The sequence below is a fragment of the Lepisosteus oculatus genome, chromosome 7, assembly GCF_040954835.1.
Source record: "Lepisosteus oculatus isolate fLepOcu1 chromosome 7, fLepOcu1.hap2, whole genome shotgun sequence".
NCBI classification, from domain to species: Eukaryota; Metazoa; Chordata; class Actinopteri; order Semionotiformes; family Lepisosteidae; genus Lepisosteus; species Lepisosteus oculatus.
Genome location: NC_090702.1, coordinates 28,758,604 through 28,778,301, shown reverse-complemented (window position 1 = coordinate 28,778,301; position 19,698 = coordinate 28,758,604). Strand labels below are relative to the sequence as shown.

The 19,698-nt window shown below is 33.5% G+C and overlaps 1 protein-coding gene across 3 annotated transcripts in view; it reads right to left on the bottom strand.

The window, feature by feature from the left end:
* Positions 1–246: 246 nt before the first annotated feature.
* Positions 247–19,698, bottom strand: part of slc38a4 (solute carrier family 38 member 4) — a 43,879-nt gene continuing 24,427 nt past the window's right edge. For all 3 annotated transcript variants that reach the window (XM_015352938.2, XM_015352939.2, XM_006633619.3), the window contains exons 5-16: positions 18,697–18,770; positions 18,478–18,570; positions 17,557–17,638; positions 14,809–14,891; positions 14,657–14,715; positions 14,118–14,390; positions 13,942–14,021; positions 13,242–13,342; positions 12,849–12,973; positions 5,423–5,567; positions 4,268–4,365; positions 247–3,750 (exon numbers count right to left, since the gene is read on the bottom strand). In XM_015352938.2, the coding sequence (XP_015208424.1) occupies positions 3,649–3,750; positions 4,268–4,365; positions 5,423–5,567; positions 12,849–12,973; positions 13,242–13,342; positions 13,942–14,021; positions 14,118–14,390; positions 14,657–14,715; positions 14,809–14,891; positions 17,557–17,638; positions 18,478–18,570; positions 18,697–18,770 (1,315 nt within the window). In that variant the 3' untranslated portion in view covers positions 247–3,648. The remainder of the gene's footprint in view (positions 3,751–4,267; positions 4,366–5,422; positions 5,568–12,848; positions 12,974–13,241; positions 13,343–13,941; positions 14,022–14,117; positions 14,391–14,656; positions 14,716–14,808; positions 14,892–17,556; positions 17,639–18,477; positions 18,571–18,696; positions 18,771–19,698) is intronic.

Genomic DNA, 19,698 nt, shown 5'->3' with positions numbered 1-19,698 from the left:
ATTCAATTTAATACTCATCCCTAGGGGGTTAATTTAAAGTTTAATTTTATACTTAAGTAAATACTTCACTACAGTACTTTTAAGCCACATCTTATAATGAATGTCCAGGAAACCTGAAATTGGCATGACTGACAAATTAGTATAGTTTACCACACCTTATTTAATAAAGCATTAGTGAATAAACTAATGTTTTTTCGTCATGTGAAGCATCAATCTGTATCCATATTAAAACTAAGACAAAGTGGATACATTTATTTTTTTTTATTGTGCATGTTACATAGTATTGAATTTTTTTCTTATACAAAACAAAAACCGTCTCTGTTCCAGCAAATGAACAATTGAGTTTTAGTTGTACCTCATAAAAAGAAAACTAAAACTGGAACTCAACATGCCTTTTGAACTTTTACAGCAGCACAGGACCATCATGTGTTTTCAAAACCCAACAATGTCTTCTAAAATGAGGATGAACTAGGAAACAGTTATAAGGCCTCTTGAGATGTTCCTGAATTGTTTTAAAATGAAAGAATAACATTTAAGAACAAGTCTATGATTTGCATTTATGATATGTAACATTTTAAATTGCTCTGGAAAAATCAATAATACAGGTATTTTGTGTCTTCTAACTTAAGGTTTAATTCTGTCCTGCACAACTGACAGAACTGTAAAGTATCTGTAGGGTTTTATCCCAAGGTGATATCCCAAATATGCAACACAGAAAGTAACAAATTTGAAATGTTTAATTTATGAAGTATCAGAAATATTCTAAAATATTCTGTTCAATTTAAGTTAAGAAGGTTAAGGACCACTGTCATCTAGTCATCCCATAATAAAAGTCAATCTCCCTGGTAAGCAGTAAATAATCCACAGTCAACTAAAGTTATTTTGGGGATATATAAATTCTTAAATATTGAGGTTTACATTTAATATAACTCTCAACATGTAAATGTTCTTGTGATATGAAAATTATTCAAGAACACAAGCACCATGTGGGCATTCATGCTATAATATAATGTGTAAAAGTCCTAAATGGGCAAAATATATACATTTTTACAAAGAAAATACATGTGAAAGGCATTATAGGAGTTACAGTGCTGAGCCCTTATCATATGTTTTCTATGCATCCGTGTTAGAATTTTCAAGTTAAATTAGTGAAATTTCACAGAGAAAGAGATATGAAATAATTAAACACTGTACATTCTATGCCTTAGCTGAAAACATGGAAAATGTTAGAACACGTTTCAAAACTGAAAATACTCTGCTTATTTTCAATAGTAATGGTAAGTGACATTTAGCAGTCAAATACATTAATGTAACCCACATTTGCCAAATTCACAATAAGACATTCAGCATAAGTAATGTGTACAAAATGTATGTACTGCTAACAGTTGAAATGTGCATTCTGAGGATTTATTGTTCTTTAAAACCTACATTTACTATGAGCTTTTTTTTAAAAACTAACACTTCCAAAGAAAATGAAAAACTAGACTGTTGGCTTGGAGAAACTCATGGCACAATCCCTTATAACTTTCACTTGATTATATAAAACTTGTACCATATAACAGATTATTTACAGTACATATACAATCGTCAAAAAAGACCATGTATGTAATCTAAAACATGCACATAATGTTAAGCCATTTCATTTGAAATATCCACATTTCTTGTATATGGCGACCTAAAAAAGATCTATAAATATTGTCCACTTTGGCTTGCTAGATTTAACACACACTTCTGTTCGGTTGTGTTTAAACACATTCTATGCTAGATGTGATTTTCCTTATCAAATGTAAACTACAAGTATATATACATCAGCTGAGAATAGGCAACATTGCTGTACCATAATTCATTGTATTGTACATGTATAGGCACATGTACAATTATTACAGAGTGTGAGGATTCCTATTAATCAGATAAATGTAAAGAGTTGATGGATGGCACTACTTTCTGTAAACTATTTGCTATACAAAACCTTAATTAATCTTATTAAGCTTTTGAAAATACAGTTTTTAATCTTGCTCTAATTGATATAAAAAATGAGCTATTGAAAGATTCTGCTATAGTTGTAACACAAGGAAATGGAGGTATTTAAATGATGTATACATCATTTAACATAAAATTATACTAAAGCATTAAAGCAAATTATTTGTAATAACCATTATTGCTAGAGTATTCTAGGTAAAAAACACAAATACAAACAACATATTCAATTGTGGGGACAACCAATTCCTTACTTCATTTGTCATGATTTAGAAAAAAATTCAACCTTAAACATGACACACAATTAAAAGGAATATTAACTTTGCAGAATCGTTTTAAATTATTTAAACCACTTAAAACCAGAATGTTATCAGAAAAAGTCCCTTTGCTTAGTTTTACTAGATAAAATGCTGATACAGTACATTATTTAGCTGTGATGAGTAGTTAACTTAGTTGTAGTTAAAATAACCATGAATAAGTTCCATTTTCTAAATACACAGTGTTTTGTGTATATTCTGCATCTTGTCATCTCTTAAGAAATTTCTGTAACAGACATTAAAGCAAGTCCCCATCATGACCTCAAAACACCTTAACATTTACATTCAAAACTTTACATAATGCTTAATGTTACAAAAGCGCAGACACTAGTACAGTTGTAATTCAAAACAAAACCTTTGCAATACAGAAGCTGATTAAACTTTTAAAATGACATTTCAAATAAAAAAGAATGCTACTAGCAAATGTGATAAAAATACTAAAACACAAACTCACAGTCTCCACAAAGGAAAAAAAATGATATTAATATAGTTGATAATTAAAAAAATATTTATATATATACTGTAGGTTGTTTACTTTCTTCAAAATAATTAAACACAAGGTCTATAGTTGTTCTGTGACTTAAGTGAAGTAAGTGAAATCCTTTCAAGTGTACTACAAACAAAACAAAGACATCCAGCATAGGGGGAATTTGATTAATTTAGAGGAAGAGCGTATGTGTGTTTGCACATAAATAAAATGTATATCTGAAGACATAAGGAGTTAAAACTGCTGTTCTTCTAAGCTAAACATTTCCCTTATTGGTAAGTGCATAGGTACTGTGGCCCTTAAAAACACAATGGTCAGTACCTCCAATATCCAAAACTGAGCTGAAGAAATGCAGCTATTTTGGTCAGGTTCGCCTTTCTCCCCCCAGAAAACAGTAGTAAAATTACACTTAAGGTGATTATTGGCTTTGACCTGCAAATATCAGTCCTCACTTAGGCTGCACACACATGGCAATAGCAGAAAGGCATGTGTGCAACCACATTTTGGCAACATTTTTCACCAGTATATGACTATCAGGTACACTTTGAATGATTTTTTTGCTGTCCATAATGACCAGCTATACTGTTACTGCTCTAGAAATGTCTAAAAAACAAAAATACACAGCAAAACATCTTTAAAGGAACCCTCAAATAATCCATATTTTTAACATATAAATAAGAAACAATCTGGGCGGGTATGTTTTTTTTAAAGATCCCTAGTAAAACACTAATACTCAGTCTCTGGATCATTTTAACACCAGTGTGGAATGGCATCTCCTCAAATGGAACGGGCTCACTTTATTAGCGTATTTCTCCCAGGAGAATGACACTTCCAGGTATCAGTGCATAATCTTCCAGCTTCAGAACACTAGTGGCCACCTGAGCCAGGTGGGTGATGAATCCAGTCAAGAACAATGAGGGTCATGCTCCCAATCATGAAAATAATTCCAACGATGAGGAATACAAGTGCCTATTGGTAGAGGAAAGGATTAGAAAAGCCTGTATTGCAATATGAGGTACATTACTCTGTTTCTAAAAATGTGACCTTTCACAGAAGAATTACTACTGGTATCAGAAAATTACATAATGTAACCTTGTCTACCTGTGTGTTGTACGAACTACATTTAGTAACATTTAACATATTTCATGTGGAGGAAACCAACCACTAGATAATTCACTACAAATAAAAGACACTAATGTATTATTCCTACTCCTAAGTATTTTTGAAAGGACAATTTAATGAAAAAAACTCTTGTTTAGATTGCAGCACTTTGCTTAGCTACATTTATTTTCTGCTTTTATTTTCATTAAAATATTAAAGGATTTATATTTAGGAAAACTATCATTGTTTTCATTCAGATTAATTTTAGGAAGGTGGTTTAAATTTCACTCCACTAAAATACACATTCTGTATTATGTAGGTCACCAAACAAACTGAGAATGTTTTTTTTTCCCGTAACCTGATTTTTGAAAACACTAAAACCTACCCCAATCTTTTGAGCCGACAGCAGGGGAACATTCTTTACCAGTCGAAGATAGAATGCAGCTGGGAGAATAAAGATGAGCATAGTTGCAGCAGACGCACCTGAAATAAACAGAAGCAACTACATTGATATGCTTTTTCAGAACACACTTTGACAATATGTGATCACAGGAAAGAAAGTAAAAAACTTCCCCTCCTTAAAGTAGTACTGTAAGTTTTTGCATTATTCTTTGCAAGTTCTTAAGGCCAAATTAAATCTTTACTTCACATAAAAGTATTAATTTTATAAATACAATCAGAAATGGCTTTGTAAAGCTGAATAAAACAGGGTAATGTTATTATTTAATTAACATATACAGTAGTTTAAAAAAGATTTCGCCCATATAGTGTGTTAAGTAACTTGCTAGTACTTAAGTGATCCAAGGTTCTCATCCTAACATATGTAACATATACAAGATACCCATAACGCTTTGTTAACATTACATGAGACCGATAGGGAAAAGGTTATTGATTTCTATTATAACATGAAAAAAAAACTCTGGAACTCTGTTTTCCAGATTTTACGAGTTAGAGAATTAAATCACTAGCTAACTGTGACTGCGACTCCCTAAGTGCAAATACATGATTGGTTTAGCATCACTGGGACAAAGGGTTGGGCTCTATCAGCTCCTGGTGAAACAGAGAGGCTCCATGGATCTGCTGACTTGCAGTGATGTCATGAGGGAGGCACCTCTCCTTCATGTGGTGATGAACCTCCTGTAATTGACTCTGAAGCTTGTCAAAAGACAAGCGACAACGCGACAATGTCACACCTGGCATTCCAAACAGTCTAAATTTTAAAAATCATTATTACAGTTTTATTTATCCCCTAGCAATTTAAGAGATATCTAAAGATTATCCAAATCATTTGATTATCAGTTTTTCATGTTGCCAGCTGAGATATTTATGTACTTAAGAGTTATATGTGCGCTGCTATATTGATATATAGATAGGGAGGATTTATCAGGTTCTGTTGTTGGAAAATGTTTAATCAGTGAAAGACAGTAAGTGAAGAAGCAGTCTGATTTGGAGTGCTGAAACTCAGCACGGCCAGGCGTGAACTTCCATATTTTATGATGGGACACACAATAAAGTTAAAAATGTATTAATTGAAACTTACCAATGACACCAAAAATATCTCTAATGGTTGGTACAAATATGACTAAGAGATTGTTGAAGAATAGCAAGGCTGCAGCAATTAGGAAATGTCGAATCCAGCTGAACTCTCTACCAGCAAACAAGAGTGTTGTGATTGAAGATCTGATCTGAAAAACAAAGATGATTTATTTTACAACAGAAGCCCTCCAAGATGATGAACAGATAAAAGTCATTGAATATTCCACCTAAAGAAAAGTTGAATTATGGACTATCTGCTGTGTCTTGAAAGGGTACTCAGCCCTACCAATAACATCACATTTTGATTAATTAGGTATTTCTAATAAAATGTTTTTGAGCACTGTACAGGTGAAATTGAATACTGTTAAAGGTGAAGGTGGCTTAATATCAGCAGAACCTACAAAACAGCTATGATTTACTGATTATATAAATATTCAGACGATTGAGTCAATATTTGATAAAAGCATCATTTACTGTTCTAAGCCTTTTTGGATAGGTGTTTACCAGCTTTGCACAGTAGGATGATGTAACCTTTGCTGATAACTTTTCGGCAAAATTCAATCAGCTATGACTAATTAGTACATTGACAATTATTGATGGACTGCAATCTTCAATTTCTACCAAAAATGTACTATAGATTCACGTCAGGACTTCAAGTGAGCTGCTAATGCAAATTCCCACTCTTCTTGCTAAACCACTATGGTATGGTTTTATATTTTTGGGTGACTTAAGCAAGTTTTCCTCTAGGATTCACCTACAGTTTGCTTAATCATCACTCAGTCCCTGCTGATAAGAAGCATTCTGATGCTGTCAGTACCACGCTTGAAGGATGGGTTTAAGTAGCCTAGGTTGATGTGTTGGGTGTGCATCAGATGTAACACTTTGCATTTAGACCAAAAAGTTCAATTTTTATCTCTTCTAACAATAAAGCCTTCTGCTACAAGTCAGCGGTATATGCCAAAGGAACTTTAAGATGAGTTTTTTTCAGTAATATTTTCTTTCACCCATACAGTCCAGGTTTGTGTAGGGACCTGGATACTGCCAATACATCAACAGTGACTCTGATCACTGTTGTCTTTACTGTGTTATCCTTAACTAGTTTCTTGCTTGTCCTTTTGCTCTGTTCAGTATGGCTGCCTGATCTAAGCATTGAGTGTTTGGGGAAATAATAGTCCACTTCTTAATGACCGACTTCACTGTAAGTAAAGGGATAAGTAACCCTCTCCTGATCTGCACCTCTCTAACTCTTTATCCTTGACATATTGTAAAATCTGCTTAGTTTTCAAGGGTTGAGTAGTCTAATGAGTTGTGGCATGAAATTCAGTATCTACCTAAAGGAAACTCAAGGGACCAATGCATTTAACCTAAAGTGAAGTTAAACCACTTCACACTTCACATTCCGTGTGGTACAACACAGAATCTTTGCAGATTCTGAATACTGTTGGAAGGCACTGTGAGAAAAGGATATAATGAATGGTTTTTACATTTACAAAAGTGCTGAATCTGTAGTACATAATAATAATAATGTTAATGTAAACAGTTCCCCCATTATCTTAGTCCTTTAACTGTTAGGTTACCTGCCCGGTATATGAATTTATTTATTTTGGATTTAACTGAAAAACTGTTGCTCAATCTATCATTTGCATATAATTCAAATTTGTCCCTTGAGTCAAATTACTCACTACATAAACAACTACTTGATTATTCCATTGTGAAAGGTGCTAATATGCCTTTGAATTTTACTCAAACATTTTAGAAGAAATTCCTGCTCTAGTGCAATGGGAAAGCATAACACTTCCATGTAATTTATCTTTAGTGGCAATTTAATAGTGTAATCCATTGAAATAGCTAAATACAGTCAATAAAACACATTCTGCCTTTGCTGACAGATGAGGTCATAAAACGTATCTGAGTGTACAGTATGTAACACTTTCAGGTAAAGACATTAGTGAGTATTGTAGTAGGAGGATATGCATGAGACACAGGGATGTGGCTCTTGTGTTCAGATCCTAAGTAGGTAAAAGTTCACAAGTTTCAAATAGAGTATATCATTGAGCTCCACTTGTGTAATGATTGGCTGTTGAAAACATGGGTGGATTCTAAAAGGCTTAACAGTTAAAGGTTAACTTAAACAGAGAGATGAGCAACAGCAAAGGAGGTTTGCATCAGCCAGGAGGCGTGATTACTAAATAACATCATGCCATGATTCACTTAACACTAACCAAAGAGCACTGTAATGGCACCTTAAAAATATTCTAAATAATGGAATATAAATAATATAAATATTCTAAATTTTGTAACTACAACTGCTTTTAAGTTGAGAATATATTTATTGCAAAAAAAATTAAGGAAGCATAACTTAAACAATTTAACAATAAGAGGTTAATTCCAGGCTGAAAATTAGGAAGAAAGAGTAAAACTAAACTGAAGTGTTCAGACCAAACCTAAATGTTCCAAAGCTAAAAAAAGTGTTTCACTCTTTCTCGTTTTCAGCATGGAAGTAACCTTCACATATAAAACTAAGTATGTTTTAAGAGCTAACCCTCCTGAGATTTAATAAAAAATTTCAATCATTAAAGTAATTCCAAGAAATTAAAAAAAAACACTACCTTATATAAAACAAGCAGTGATGCCCACAGTATTTGTGGCTACAGAAGTACCGGAAGTTCTAACAAATTTCAACCCATTATCTGAAACTTCTTATGAATGAAAAAGTCAGGCTGAGGTTGTAAAAGGGTATTCTGTGTACTTGTGTAGGATCCAGTATTTTCGTAGTTACAATTTGACCTTTACATAGTCACCTGGCCTCCTGATAAAAGCAATAAAATAGCTGTGTTGAAATAAAAGGGAACAGAAAGGCCAACCCATTACTGAAATAACCTAGCATAGATTCAAGACATGTGTCAGTAAGTAATTAAAGGATCACCCATCCACTTTTAATAACAACTTAGGCTTCAACTTCATGAAAGCCTCATTGGACTAAGTCAACAGACAGTAGTTGCAAGACAGGATACACCTGGATAGTATACCAGTCCATCACAGGCCCATGCACGCCCAGCAGTCCATCACATACACATCAGTCAATCACAGGGCATGCATATACATCTCAACCCATCACTGGGCACACATATGTATACTGGGAAAAATGTTAAGAGAAATTAACCAAGAAAGAGCAAGTCTTTGGACTGGGAGGAAATTGGAGCACCCAGAAAACACCCCTCTCTCTCCCTTGCTGCCCAGTACAAGGGTTGGTGTTCAGCAGGACACATTTCCATAAACTGTCAACAGCTGAAGGCTATGGAAATGGCATAAACTAACAAGATAAGGTTTAATTGAATCAAGGTTTTTAACTGAAGGAGACACATCAAATCTGCTGGATTCCAGACCTTGAGGCCCGGAGATGGAAACCTCTGATTATAAAAAACACATATAAAAGAAACAGAATTGCATGAAAGAGAGTAGCATTTGCAGACAAACTGAGGCAACAGAATTTTGGTGCTTAACGTAACTGATCAATATGATATATTGCTGCAAAAACATCTTCCTACTAAGGTAACTCTAGAGTGTCAAGCAAATGGAGTTTATAACACAAATTTAGGAAGAAAACTGGATCTCTCCTATCTCGCCTACTTCTGTTTTCTTATGTGTACACTGTATATCTCACTTCATGAGCTTCCCTTTGTACATTTTTCTCACACCCCTCCAACCACCTTGTCTTCACAGCTTACAGAAGCTCCCTTGCTCATTCCTTGCAAAAGTGAGGGGGGTGTTCAGTCAGCTTCATTATTACATTTAGGCATCCATTCCTTCAGTTAGGTGAGATACAGAAAACAACCTCTAATTCCTTTAATCTCTTTATCACATTTATTAGAATCTGATTGAACTACTGAAATACAGTTTGCCACATAATGTGTGATGTCTGGAAGGAATTCTGTCCAGTTACTTACGTGCCTTGGAAAATGCTGCTTCAATAATTTACATGAGAATGTAAGAAAGAGGCAGAGCCATTCTGCACATCTTGCTCATATGATTACTAACAGCTAAAATATCCAATTTATTTTTCTATTTGATCTTTCTAAGTACATCCTGGTTTACTTTAACCAGGATGTACTTAGAAAGATCCATCTCAAGTCTTTCATTCCCATCTGAGGTAATGTAGAAAAAGATTCCGGAAAGAAAAATGTTAAGCAGCTTAATTAAGAACAAGAAAAAAAACACTGTGATTCAAACTGTTCTGAAATGTATTGTGATTTGTATCGAGAATGAATATTTAAATATTATGCACAATTTGATAAATCCTGAGTTTTTAAAAGAGCTAATATGGAGTCTGAGCACAGGCCAAAACAAATTTCCAACATCAGTGCTATATGGACTATCTAAAAATCATCCCTAAATGCCAAATCTCACATGCCCCTCAAGAATATCTCACTCATGGTATACATTTTTTAAGATCATGCAGGTTCTGTTACAAAGCCATTTAGGTTACAACAGATACAGAAAGGTCTTCTAAAGCGGGAAAGCACATGGAGCTTGTTCTAGCCACTCCTCTGCTTTTGTCTGACAGTTCTGAAATAAGTGGCAGCTCTGGAAGAAAGCCACGCAGACCTATTAAGGTTTTTGAATTAGACAGGCGAGTAAAATAAATCACTCTAAATGAGGATACCTTCTGCAAATACATTTTGGGTGTCTTAAGTATTTTACCACATGCAATAAAAAGCTGATGCACCATAATGTTGTAAAAAAGGTCTTAATAAACTCAGGTCATTTGGTTTTGCTTGAATGCACCATGAATTCCACATCAATAGCACGCTGTGATGTTTTATCTCTTTAAATTAAAATGATTGGTAGCTAAGATAAAGAGATGCAATGTCTATGCACACATTTCAAGGACTGGGATTAAATGGCCAATTCCAGATCAAACATTTCTGCTATTCATAAATACATTAACGATTAGTTTTATAATGTTAATGATGCATATTATCTTAATTTACTAATCATTCTATATAAATGAGTTTCTTTTTATATAATATTAAGAACCTATAAATTAAACATGGCAAAAATACAGACCAACTTTTCACGGCTCAGAAAAATTGTAAAAACTGAAGAAACTGGGGAAAAACTAAAAATGAAAATGTAAATTTATGGGCAGTGTACATGAAAGGCTAAAATTTAGCATTCACAATATATTTCAAACATTACAATGGGCAAACAACTAAACACTCCTCAAATACTTCTATCACACTGTAATGGTCAACAACCAACTTGGTGTCAATCTGTCTACAGAACATAATAATACTTCCTTATAACCCACATAACGCTAACAAAATTTATAATTGCAGATATTTCGTCTCAGTGACATTAACTTACTAAATATCGAAGGAATTATGCTCAAGAACAACATTATTGACCCTGTTGCACTGTATATATCCTCCACTTCAAACATTACTCCAGGACAACATAAACACTATAAGAAATACAAAAGACTGCAAAAAAATTAATGTCTGAAATTCTGAAAGATACCTAGACAGAATACAGTGACTTTGGTAGTTGTTCAGAGATGCAAAATTATGAACATGTAATCCACAACATTAAGCCAGTTTAGTAAACAGCAATACACAGGTGACACAAAGGATTTATTGGATTTGTAAATTATCACTGCATTGGATAAAAAGTTTTAATTGTTTCTCACCAATAAGTGTGTATAAATATGTTCGTTAATTTACTTATTTTTCATACATTTCAGTGCACAAAAATGGTGGTACTATCTGAAAATATGTACACATATTTTGGGGCTTCTGATTAGCTTTGACTTAAAACTTATACTTAATTAACAAACTATAAGCAATTATTGATCCTTTAGAAATGTAAGGCTTTGCAAACATTTAGGTATTGGCATTCATAGAGATTTAACATTGTTTCTTAAAATAAGTCTTTGATGTAGTGTAAAAAACCTAATTTGCACATTTACATCACACTTAATGAAAAGTGATGAGGGAATGGAATAGCGTGATCCTTATTTTTGCACAGTTAGTTGGAAAACAGCAGTAACACCTAGATATACTATACAATATATCAAGGTGATTGGTATCAGATCTACTTCTACTTCATTGGTGGTTAACATACTCCACCTGCTGGTCATTTCCTGGCATGTCCTTTATCTTAGGATGATGCAGTCCTAGAATTATGTTATCACCACCACATTTCACAGTCCAAACTTTATTCTTTTTAGGCAATCTATCACAATTTTTAAACTATCTTTAAAGCATTACCATATCCTGAATTACTGATCACCTCATCAGTGATTTGGTACATTAAAATCAGATTTTCATCATGTGCCGGCATAAGTTTAATCAATATCCTGCTAACTTTTAATGGCTTCATATAAAATACAAAGCTCATGTATGTTGAGAAAACATTTAATGACATGATACAAAGCAACGAGCTATAAGCTGAGGAGCTCTTACAGGATTCTCACAGCTGTTTATTGCTTTTTCATGTCAATCTTAATTTCCAAATATAGATCAGACCCAAATATGGTAAGACAGGCAGTCTACTGAAAACAAATGACATTAGCACAATATAAAACTTCAAATATACACTTTCCTTTATATATACTGCAGTTCAATTTACCTCAGAAAAACAAGTAAAATAAATCATATATATGAAAAGGATACTATTATTAAAATGTCACAAACTTTATATGTTGCTTTCCGTGTCCAAAATTAGTATAGCTTTTGGGAAAGGGCTTAATGCATGATTCCATTCCATTATCCTTGCTGCACAGTACCCACATTTCAATGCATTTTATCTAACAGAGTTAATTTGGTCGCCATTTTTCTCTACACAAAATGAGCACATAATTGCACAGGCGCATTTAAAATCAAATCATTGCCTGAGGTGTTGACATCACCAGGAAGGGTAGATTTACGTGGCTCAAAATCTACTTTTCATTTGCTATACCAAGTGAGAAAACTTTCAAATATGTCCATGACCATTTGTTTAAAGCTCAGAGAATAACAAATCTGTCTAGCAGCGATGGTTACAGTACCCTGCCATTAAAGTTTTTAAATCTGCACTGACATAGGCTGTGTTATTTATACATGCCAATAAAATGTTCACAAAACAATAGCCGTGAAATGAGGTAGAGCAATATGTTTTGAAAGCATTAGACCTGAAAAACCATTTAAGCTGAAAAAAGAAAACTCAACTGTTTTTTAAAAGCCATAGATCAATATATACGATATAATTTCTTCAAACAAAATTTTCTGTATTTCATAACTGATAAAATGTAATGCACAATACAGATAGAATGATAGTCATAATTGAAGATTTAATAAGTTATAGTACATCTTCGTGAGCATACACTGTGCATAATGATTAACCCAGGTACACAGGGGCACTGTGTGTGCATGAATGAAGTAAACACTTACTGGAAAGAGCACAATGGGGACAGTGAGCGTCACAGCTGTCAGCACTGCCAGGCGGACCAGCAGAAGCAGAGTATCGAACTTGTACACTTTGGTGAATGTGTGAAGCAATTCTGCCTCCACATTATCTACAAGAAAAGGAAAATAAGTCCGCAATGCAAAAGCAACACTTGGTAAAGGACACTCAAGATGGCACTATTAAAAACATCTCACAACATCCTAGAAACAAAAATCCAGCTCAAAGATTATAACCAACACTAAAAAAAGGTGTTCTCAAATAAATGCATTTTTTAAGTATTAAAAAAAGCAATCTTTCTCAAATTCAAAGCTTACAAAAAATGAATGTCAAATGGGATTCAGAGAGCACCAGGAGTGGGCCTATTGACAATGGCTTACCATAGAATGTAAGGTATCCAAAAAGGGCTGACAATAGGTACATGATGAGCATTGCAGCTATAGACAGGTTGGAAACATTCTGCATCTTTTTCCGTGAACGACTACAGAATGAGAGAGAAAAACAGAACGCAGTTATTGATTTAGAAGACGTACTGTACATATGAAAATACTGTCAATCTATTACAGTACTTTGAAAAGTAACTAATCAAATATTTGTACAGTAAGTCATTTGTATTACAGTGAATATTTGAATACACAGAGAATATTGTTTATAGAGGGATATCATTGAAAATGAACATGCACTTAGATAAAAATCTAGTTATTAAATTAGCTTAGAATTCTTTCGGGATTTGTTAAAGCAATAAATACAAAATTGAATCTTATTGTTTTTCAATACTGTACATTATTTAGGATTTTATCCATCACAGAACTATTCATAAGATTATTTAAGATACAACGTCTGAAACTAATAGAAAAAACATTCAGTATCCTTAATGAGTATTTTAATTCCCTGTATTTGAACACTGTAAATTCATTTTAGAGGAAACATTACATATATAGTTTAGCTATTATAATTAACAATTCTTTGCTTGATTAAGAATTGAAGTAAAAAAAATGTTTCAGCTGCTGATGTTCTAATGACTTGTCTAATGCGCGAGAGAATAATGGCTATGTTTGAAAGAAAGGTAGATGTTCTTACCCTTTGAGTTCACTGTAGATTGGCAAGACCTCTGGGTGACACACAAATGCAAATGCCAAGATGGGTACCGTATAAGCAGTCTGGAAAAAAAGGGGAATGGCAACACATACTTAGTAACCAGGTATGCAGCTATGACCAGAAGAGTCTTTAAATAGAGTCTTGGGTGGCCTACATACCTGTGAATTGAACACAAAGTATTTTGGCTTGCACATGTCTTCCTTGTGAGGTTCAAAGTGTACTCCATTGGCAGGTACTGCACCCTCAGAATACTGATCTACATGAACACTTGTGCCCCCATGAGAGAACTCCACATCACCGGCATCCTGATTGACTGTTCCATTGAGTAGCATGTATGAAGGCATTGGCACAGATACATTAAAGGTTTGGTTTGCATAATGGTGGTCCAATAAAGGTAGTGGGCAAGGGATCTGAGATTTTTTGTAGATCAGCTAGAAACCAGAATAATAGCAGAAAAGACAAAGAATGCACAAATAAATATTTACACATAATCATATATGATAGTCAAGAACATTCAGTCATTTCAAACTTGCCCTTATACTAGATAAATAGATTTTTAATGTAACTTTAATACTGCATTTCACTAAGTATTATATATAATGAGACAGAATATTATGAGAAATTCAATATAGATAACTATATTTTTCATAAATGCTTATATCATTAACTATGTTAATATGCAAAATATGCTACTTACAACTACTAAGAAGAACACCATACACGTCAAAGAAAAGCCACTGGTATATCCAAGGTAGCCTATTCAGGAGACACATAGGTAATATTAAAGCACAGATACATCAAACAAACAAAATAAATCAGATACTGTATAATATAATCACTGCTACTTACCAAGATTTTTGAGTAGAGAAAGTGGAAGGATAATGCCAAATGACACAAAAATCACCAGGTAGTTTCCATTTAGGTACCACTCACTAAGAAAGAGAGATAAAGAGATAAATGTGTAGGTAAAAAGAAAAAAATAACACTTTAAAATGACATAAATTAATAGTTTGAGTTTGAGAAAAGGGTTAATTTTGGTTTGTTTTTTCTTAATCACAGAGAATTTTACCAGCATGTGTGTGATTAAATCCTGCAAAAGGATCAGAAGCAAAAATAGTTATTCTATTTGATTGTTGGGAAAGTGTGCATTTTCCAACATTGCCTTATGAAAGGTTTCAAAAGGGACACCGATAATGATACTCATAGCATCAGGAAATTAATTTATCCTGAGCTCAAAAATTCTTTTAATCAAGAAACTCCTTTTAAAACTGTTAGAAATGTTTATTTCAAGGTAACGTGAATCCACTTTTAATCAATAATTGTGCTTTTCATGTCTCTGCAGTGTCTGAGATGTCTCCTCATTTACTCTAAAAGTCTTTGATTTAAGCATGAAAACTACAAGCTGCTGCTGGAAAGCACTATATTTAATTAAATCTAGGACTCCAAGTTTTAAATATTCAAACTTTTCCACAATCTTTCATGCATTTACAGTGTTAGAAGCCACGTAACAGTGCAAATACATGTCTGAGCATGAATGTAACACACACCTTAGTTTTAACATTTACCCCCAAGCAATTCTATTCACTATTCCTTTTTCTTGCTGTTAATTAAGTTATTTACAGGCCTTAAATGTACTTCTGTAAGACCACAGCTTTGTGGATCTTAGTCTTTACTTTCACTTTTGTTTTCTATTGTAAATGCACTAAAAGTAAAGAAACACACCCCCATGGCTTTTTATTCAATGCCCCTTCGTTAAATTTTCAAAATCAGAGTTTAGGAAAAAGTCACAATTTTTACATCCACCCATTCATTATCAGACAGCTGTTTATTCCTGGTAAAAGTTGCAGTATCCCGGAGCCTATCCCGGAAGGACAGAGAGCAAGACAGAAATATAACCTGAACGGGATGCCAGGTCATTGCAGGGCACAAAGGACAAAGGGGCAATTTAGAAACACCAATTAGCCTGATCACCATGCCTTTGACGGGTAGAAAGAAATCTGAGTACCTGGAGAAAACCAACAGAAATATGGGGAGGACATGAAAAACCCCAGATAGAAGGTGCCTCAGGCCAGAATTAAGCATAGGACCTAAGAGTTGTGAGGCAGCAGCTCCACCAATTTATTTCTGAGTAAATTAAGTAATTGATATTTTAGTATGAATTAAATTCGTTTTACATTTTTAACCTACTTTGGCAGGTCACATTGAGCATAATGTTGCCTGCTTTTGTTACATGAGTACTATAAATGCATTTGTCACATAAAAAAGTGACACCAAGAGATTTAATTATAGTATTCATTTATCTCATTCAGCTACAGGGTACAATAATGAAGAGATGTATGGTAGTCTTCCTTTACTTCCCTCTCCTTTCTTTTGCACGTTAAGTCACCTGCAGTGTGTGTTTGTGTTAAAATGCCACAGTAACGGTTCCTTCAATCTAGATAACTGTGCAAGTCAATGCTCACCCCCCTCTTGGCCTGACACCAACTCTTCACCCCATGGGCGCTGACTCCACAGAATCTGGTATATTTTTATCTTTTTCATTTTTTCTTCTATATTTATCATTGTCACCTGGTCCTTAGGTTTTTCTCTTCAAGACTGGAATGGAAGTATGCCCAATCATTTTGTTCACAAAATATAATTTCTTTAGCAAGTTTCCTGCAATCTGAATTTCGACATTTGAGGGCCATCCATACCGTCCAGGTCAAAGCCACAGATGAAGTGTATTACTGCATGTGGCACTGATGACTTTTACTAAACTCCAACTTAAAATTTGTAATAAACATATGACGATATAACTGGTCAAAGCTAAGAGTTTAGCCATATATGAAATGAACAGATAATATGGTTGTCAGTATCACAAATGTTAAATGCATACTGAATATGAAAAGTCTGAAGCATTTAATTCTATTAACACACACAAAAAAGGAAAAGTATGGTAATGCACCTCCACTATGTTTTTATAAGAATTGTTTCACCCGCACTGATGAATATTTAAATGCCTCTTTTGTTGACATTTTTACATACTGTAGGTCAGAGACTCCCAATCCTTGTCCAGGGAACACACATGCTGTTGGTTTACTGTATGTTTCAGCTGAGCTTTCAGTTGCATAGTTGAACCATTAATTACATAATAATAAGATTACTTGAACTGTTATCTTTGCCTTTTAACTACTGCATTTCAAAAGTAACCTCAAGTCAAATTTAAAGTTTTAAAATAGAAAAAATGTTACTTCAATTAAAGCTTCAATAAAGCAAAGAGCTCAACTGGTACAAAACTTTGATTTAATAAACATGGGGTTAAGACAGCCCTGACAATAAACCTAATTATCAGCGCCATGAGTAAACTCTAGGCACTTTGTGTAACACAGCTATTCAATGGTAAACCATATTTCTTTTTATATTTTAAAGCATGCAGTGGAGAATTACTAATTGTAAAAGCCATTTCATTAAAAGGGTAAAATGAATAATAAACCTACAGTATCTAGCAGATAAGAAGTGCTATGCTGTGACACAAATTTGAATCACCTGGATAATGAACACAAAACTAATCTGTCTGTGAATATAAAATTATTTTCAGGGATTTGAATGCATACTTACCCAGAATTTTCCTCAAGTCCCATAAATGCCCGAATGACTTCAGGAAGCTCATACTTTACAATGAAGAGGTAGCTTGACATCGCTACGAAACAGAAACACTCCATTTCAATGTGAACGTAATAAATTAAATATGTCCTATGCAATGCACATGCTGGCTGTAATACTGGAGATTTTTGTATAAACTGTATTATGTTTATATTCCAGTATGTCACTTCTACCTAAAGTGAAAAATAATCCAAAAATAATCCAATTACATTATATTTTAAGAATAGAGAAAAGGGGAGTTTTATGACTTAGCTAAAATGTTTCAATAGATACAAACCATATTTAGATGGCTGAAATTATCAGACCTTTTGCTATGATTTAAATTTAAATTTAAATTTATCATTTGCTATATGGCCTTTTAAATGTGTTAAATGTTATTTGCATTTTCCCCATTAAATAGCTAATAAATATGACAAATGTAAAGAACTGTGTTGAGAAAATACTTAGAAAGTAAGGTGGATCTTTCTTAAAGCCAGATTTAAAGCTTTATATTTTTGTGTGAAGCTGTTAAACAACTTCATTTTATATTTTGTCATGTGGAATTATATTGGTTTTAGAACTTACGTTTTTGTAATGATTAATTGCTATCCCTAATTTTCTAAGATTTTAACATTTTAATATAAGCATGACACTGTAATATAATGCATGACAAAGTATTTTGTATCCTCTCAAACTCTGCTCATCAATTATCCTTTGGAAATTGATCTTATTATCTGTATTAAAACTTCAAACTTTGTAAAATTAAACAATGAGATCAAATCATAACTGAAAATACTACTTTAATTAGGACTCCACTGAACAATAAAATAGTGTAGTAATGCTAGTTTTGGTAATGGATTAGAAAGGTACATACTGTACTTTAAAGATGCCCCTTACCGCCAATATTCTGGAGCGTTATAGATCCAAAAGCAGCAATTTTTCCTGGCCATCCAAAAGCCTTTTCTCCTAGTTTCTCATATATTAAAGAGCCTGCAGAGACAATTAAAAAATGTTGTAATGAATCACTAATAACACATCAAATAGAACCTGAGAACACAGGACCATTAGAACAGAGAACATTACCACATACTTGTCTATTAAATGTGAGAAACATACCTCCTCCTTTTGATGTCTGCAGTAAAAGATGCACAGAATACAATGATAATATTGCTACTCCCAGCAGAAGAACTCTATAACAAAGAAAACGTCATTTAAAAAAAAACCAAAATTGCTAATTTTTCACGCACATTGTATAAACTCATTTGTACAACCTTTGCTATAGAATTTGTTGTTTTTGTTTACAGTTTCAACGAGCTTGAAACTTGTTTCAACAACCATATCTTTTTTCTTTGTCTGTGTTAATAGCACATTTGTTTTTACAAAAATTAAGGATAACTTTATTTAAAAGGTGGTGAAGCTTGTACCATACTCTCACAACACTTTATGCAAAGCACGGCCTCCTGTTCTTAGTTTTAAACACACTTCCATCTAGTTTCCACGTGTGTCCACTAATTTATGTCTCAATGTTGGCTCTTGTATAAGAAATGAAAGTGTCAATTTTGTTTACAACCACATTATCAATTATTATAATTATGTAGCTCTAAGATTAGGTTAGTTACCTGCATATTCCTGACAGAAAATACATTTTTATCTGTTATTTATAGTATAATCCCTCGAACACTTTGAAACAGTACAGATCTCCACTAAAGTGAAATGATTATATATGTATAATAAACAAACTAAATGGTACTGTAGATGGATCCTTTAATCAATAACAGCAAAGGAAAGGCAAATGTTTTCTCGTTTAGTTTGTACTTGTTCTTAATTTTTGTGGTTATACAGTACATATTCACCATTTGCTGATAATATATCACCTTAATATTGCATGGTTCTTCCAATCAAAATGTAACACAGATCCTGTTCACTTGAGATGACAGGTGGCAGGAGCACTGAACAGCTGCTTTAGTAACGGCAAAAGTAAAGTGTCAAAAACGCTGCAGATCACTACACTGTAGTCTGAAATTATTTTTGAGACTGTTATTTAACTTTTCTTGTTGAAAAATTCCATCTAGGGAAATTAATTGATCAAATCCCTATTTGTAATGAATTCTTAATGGA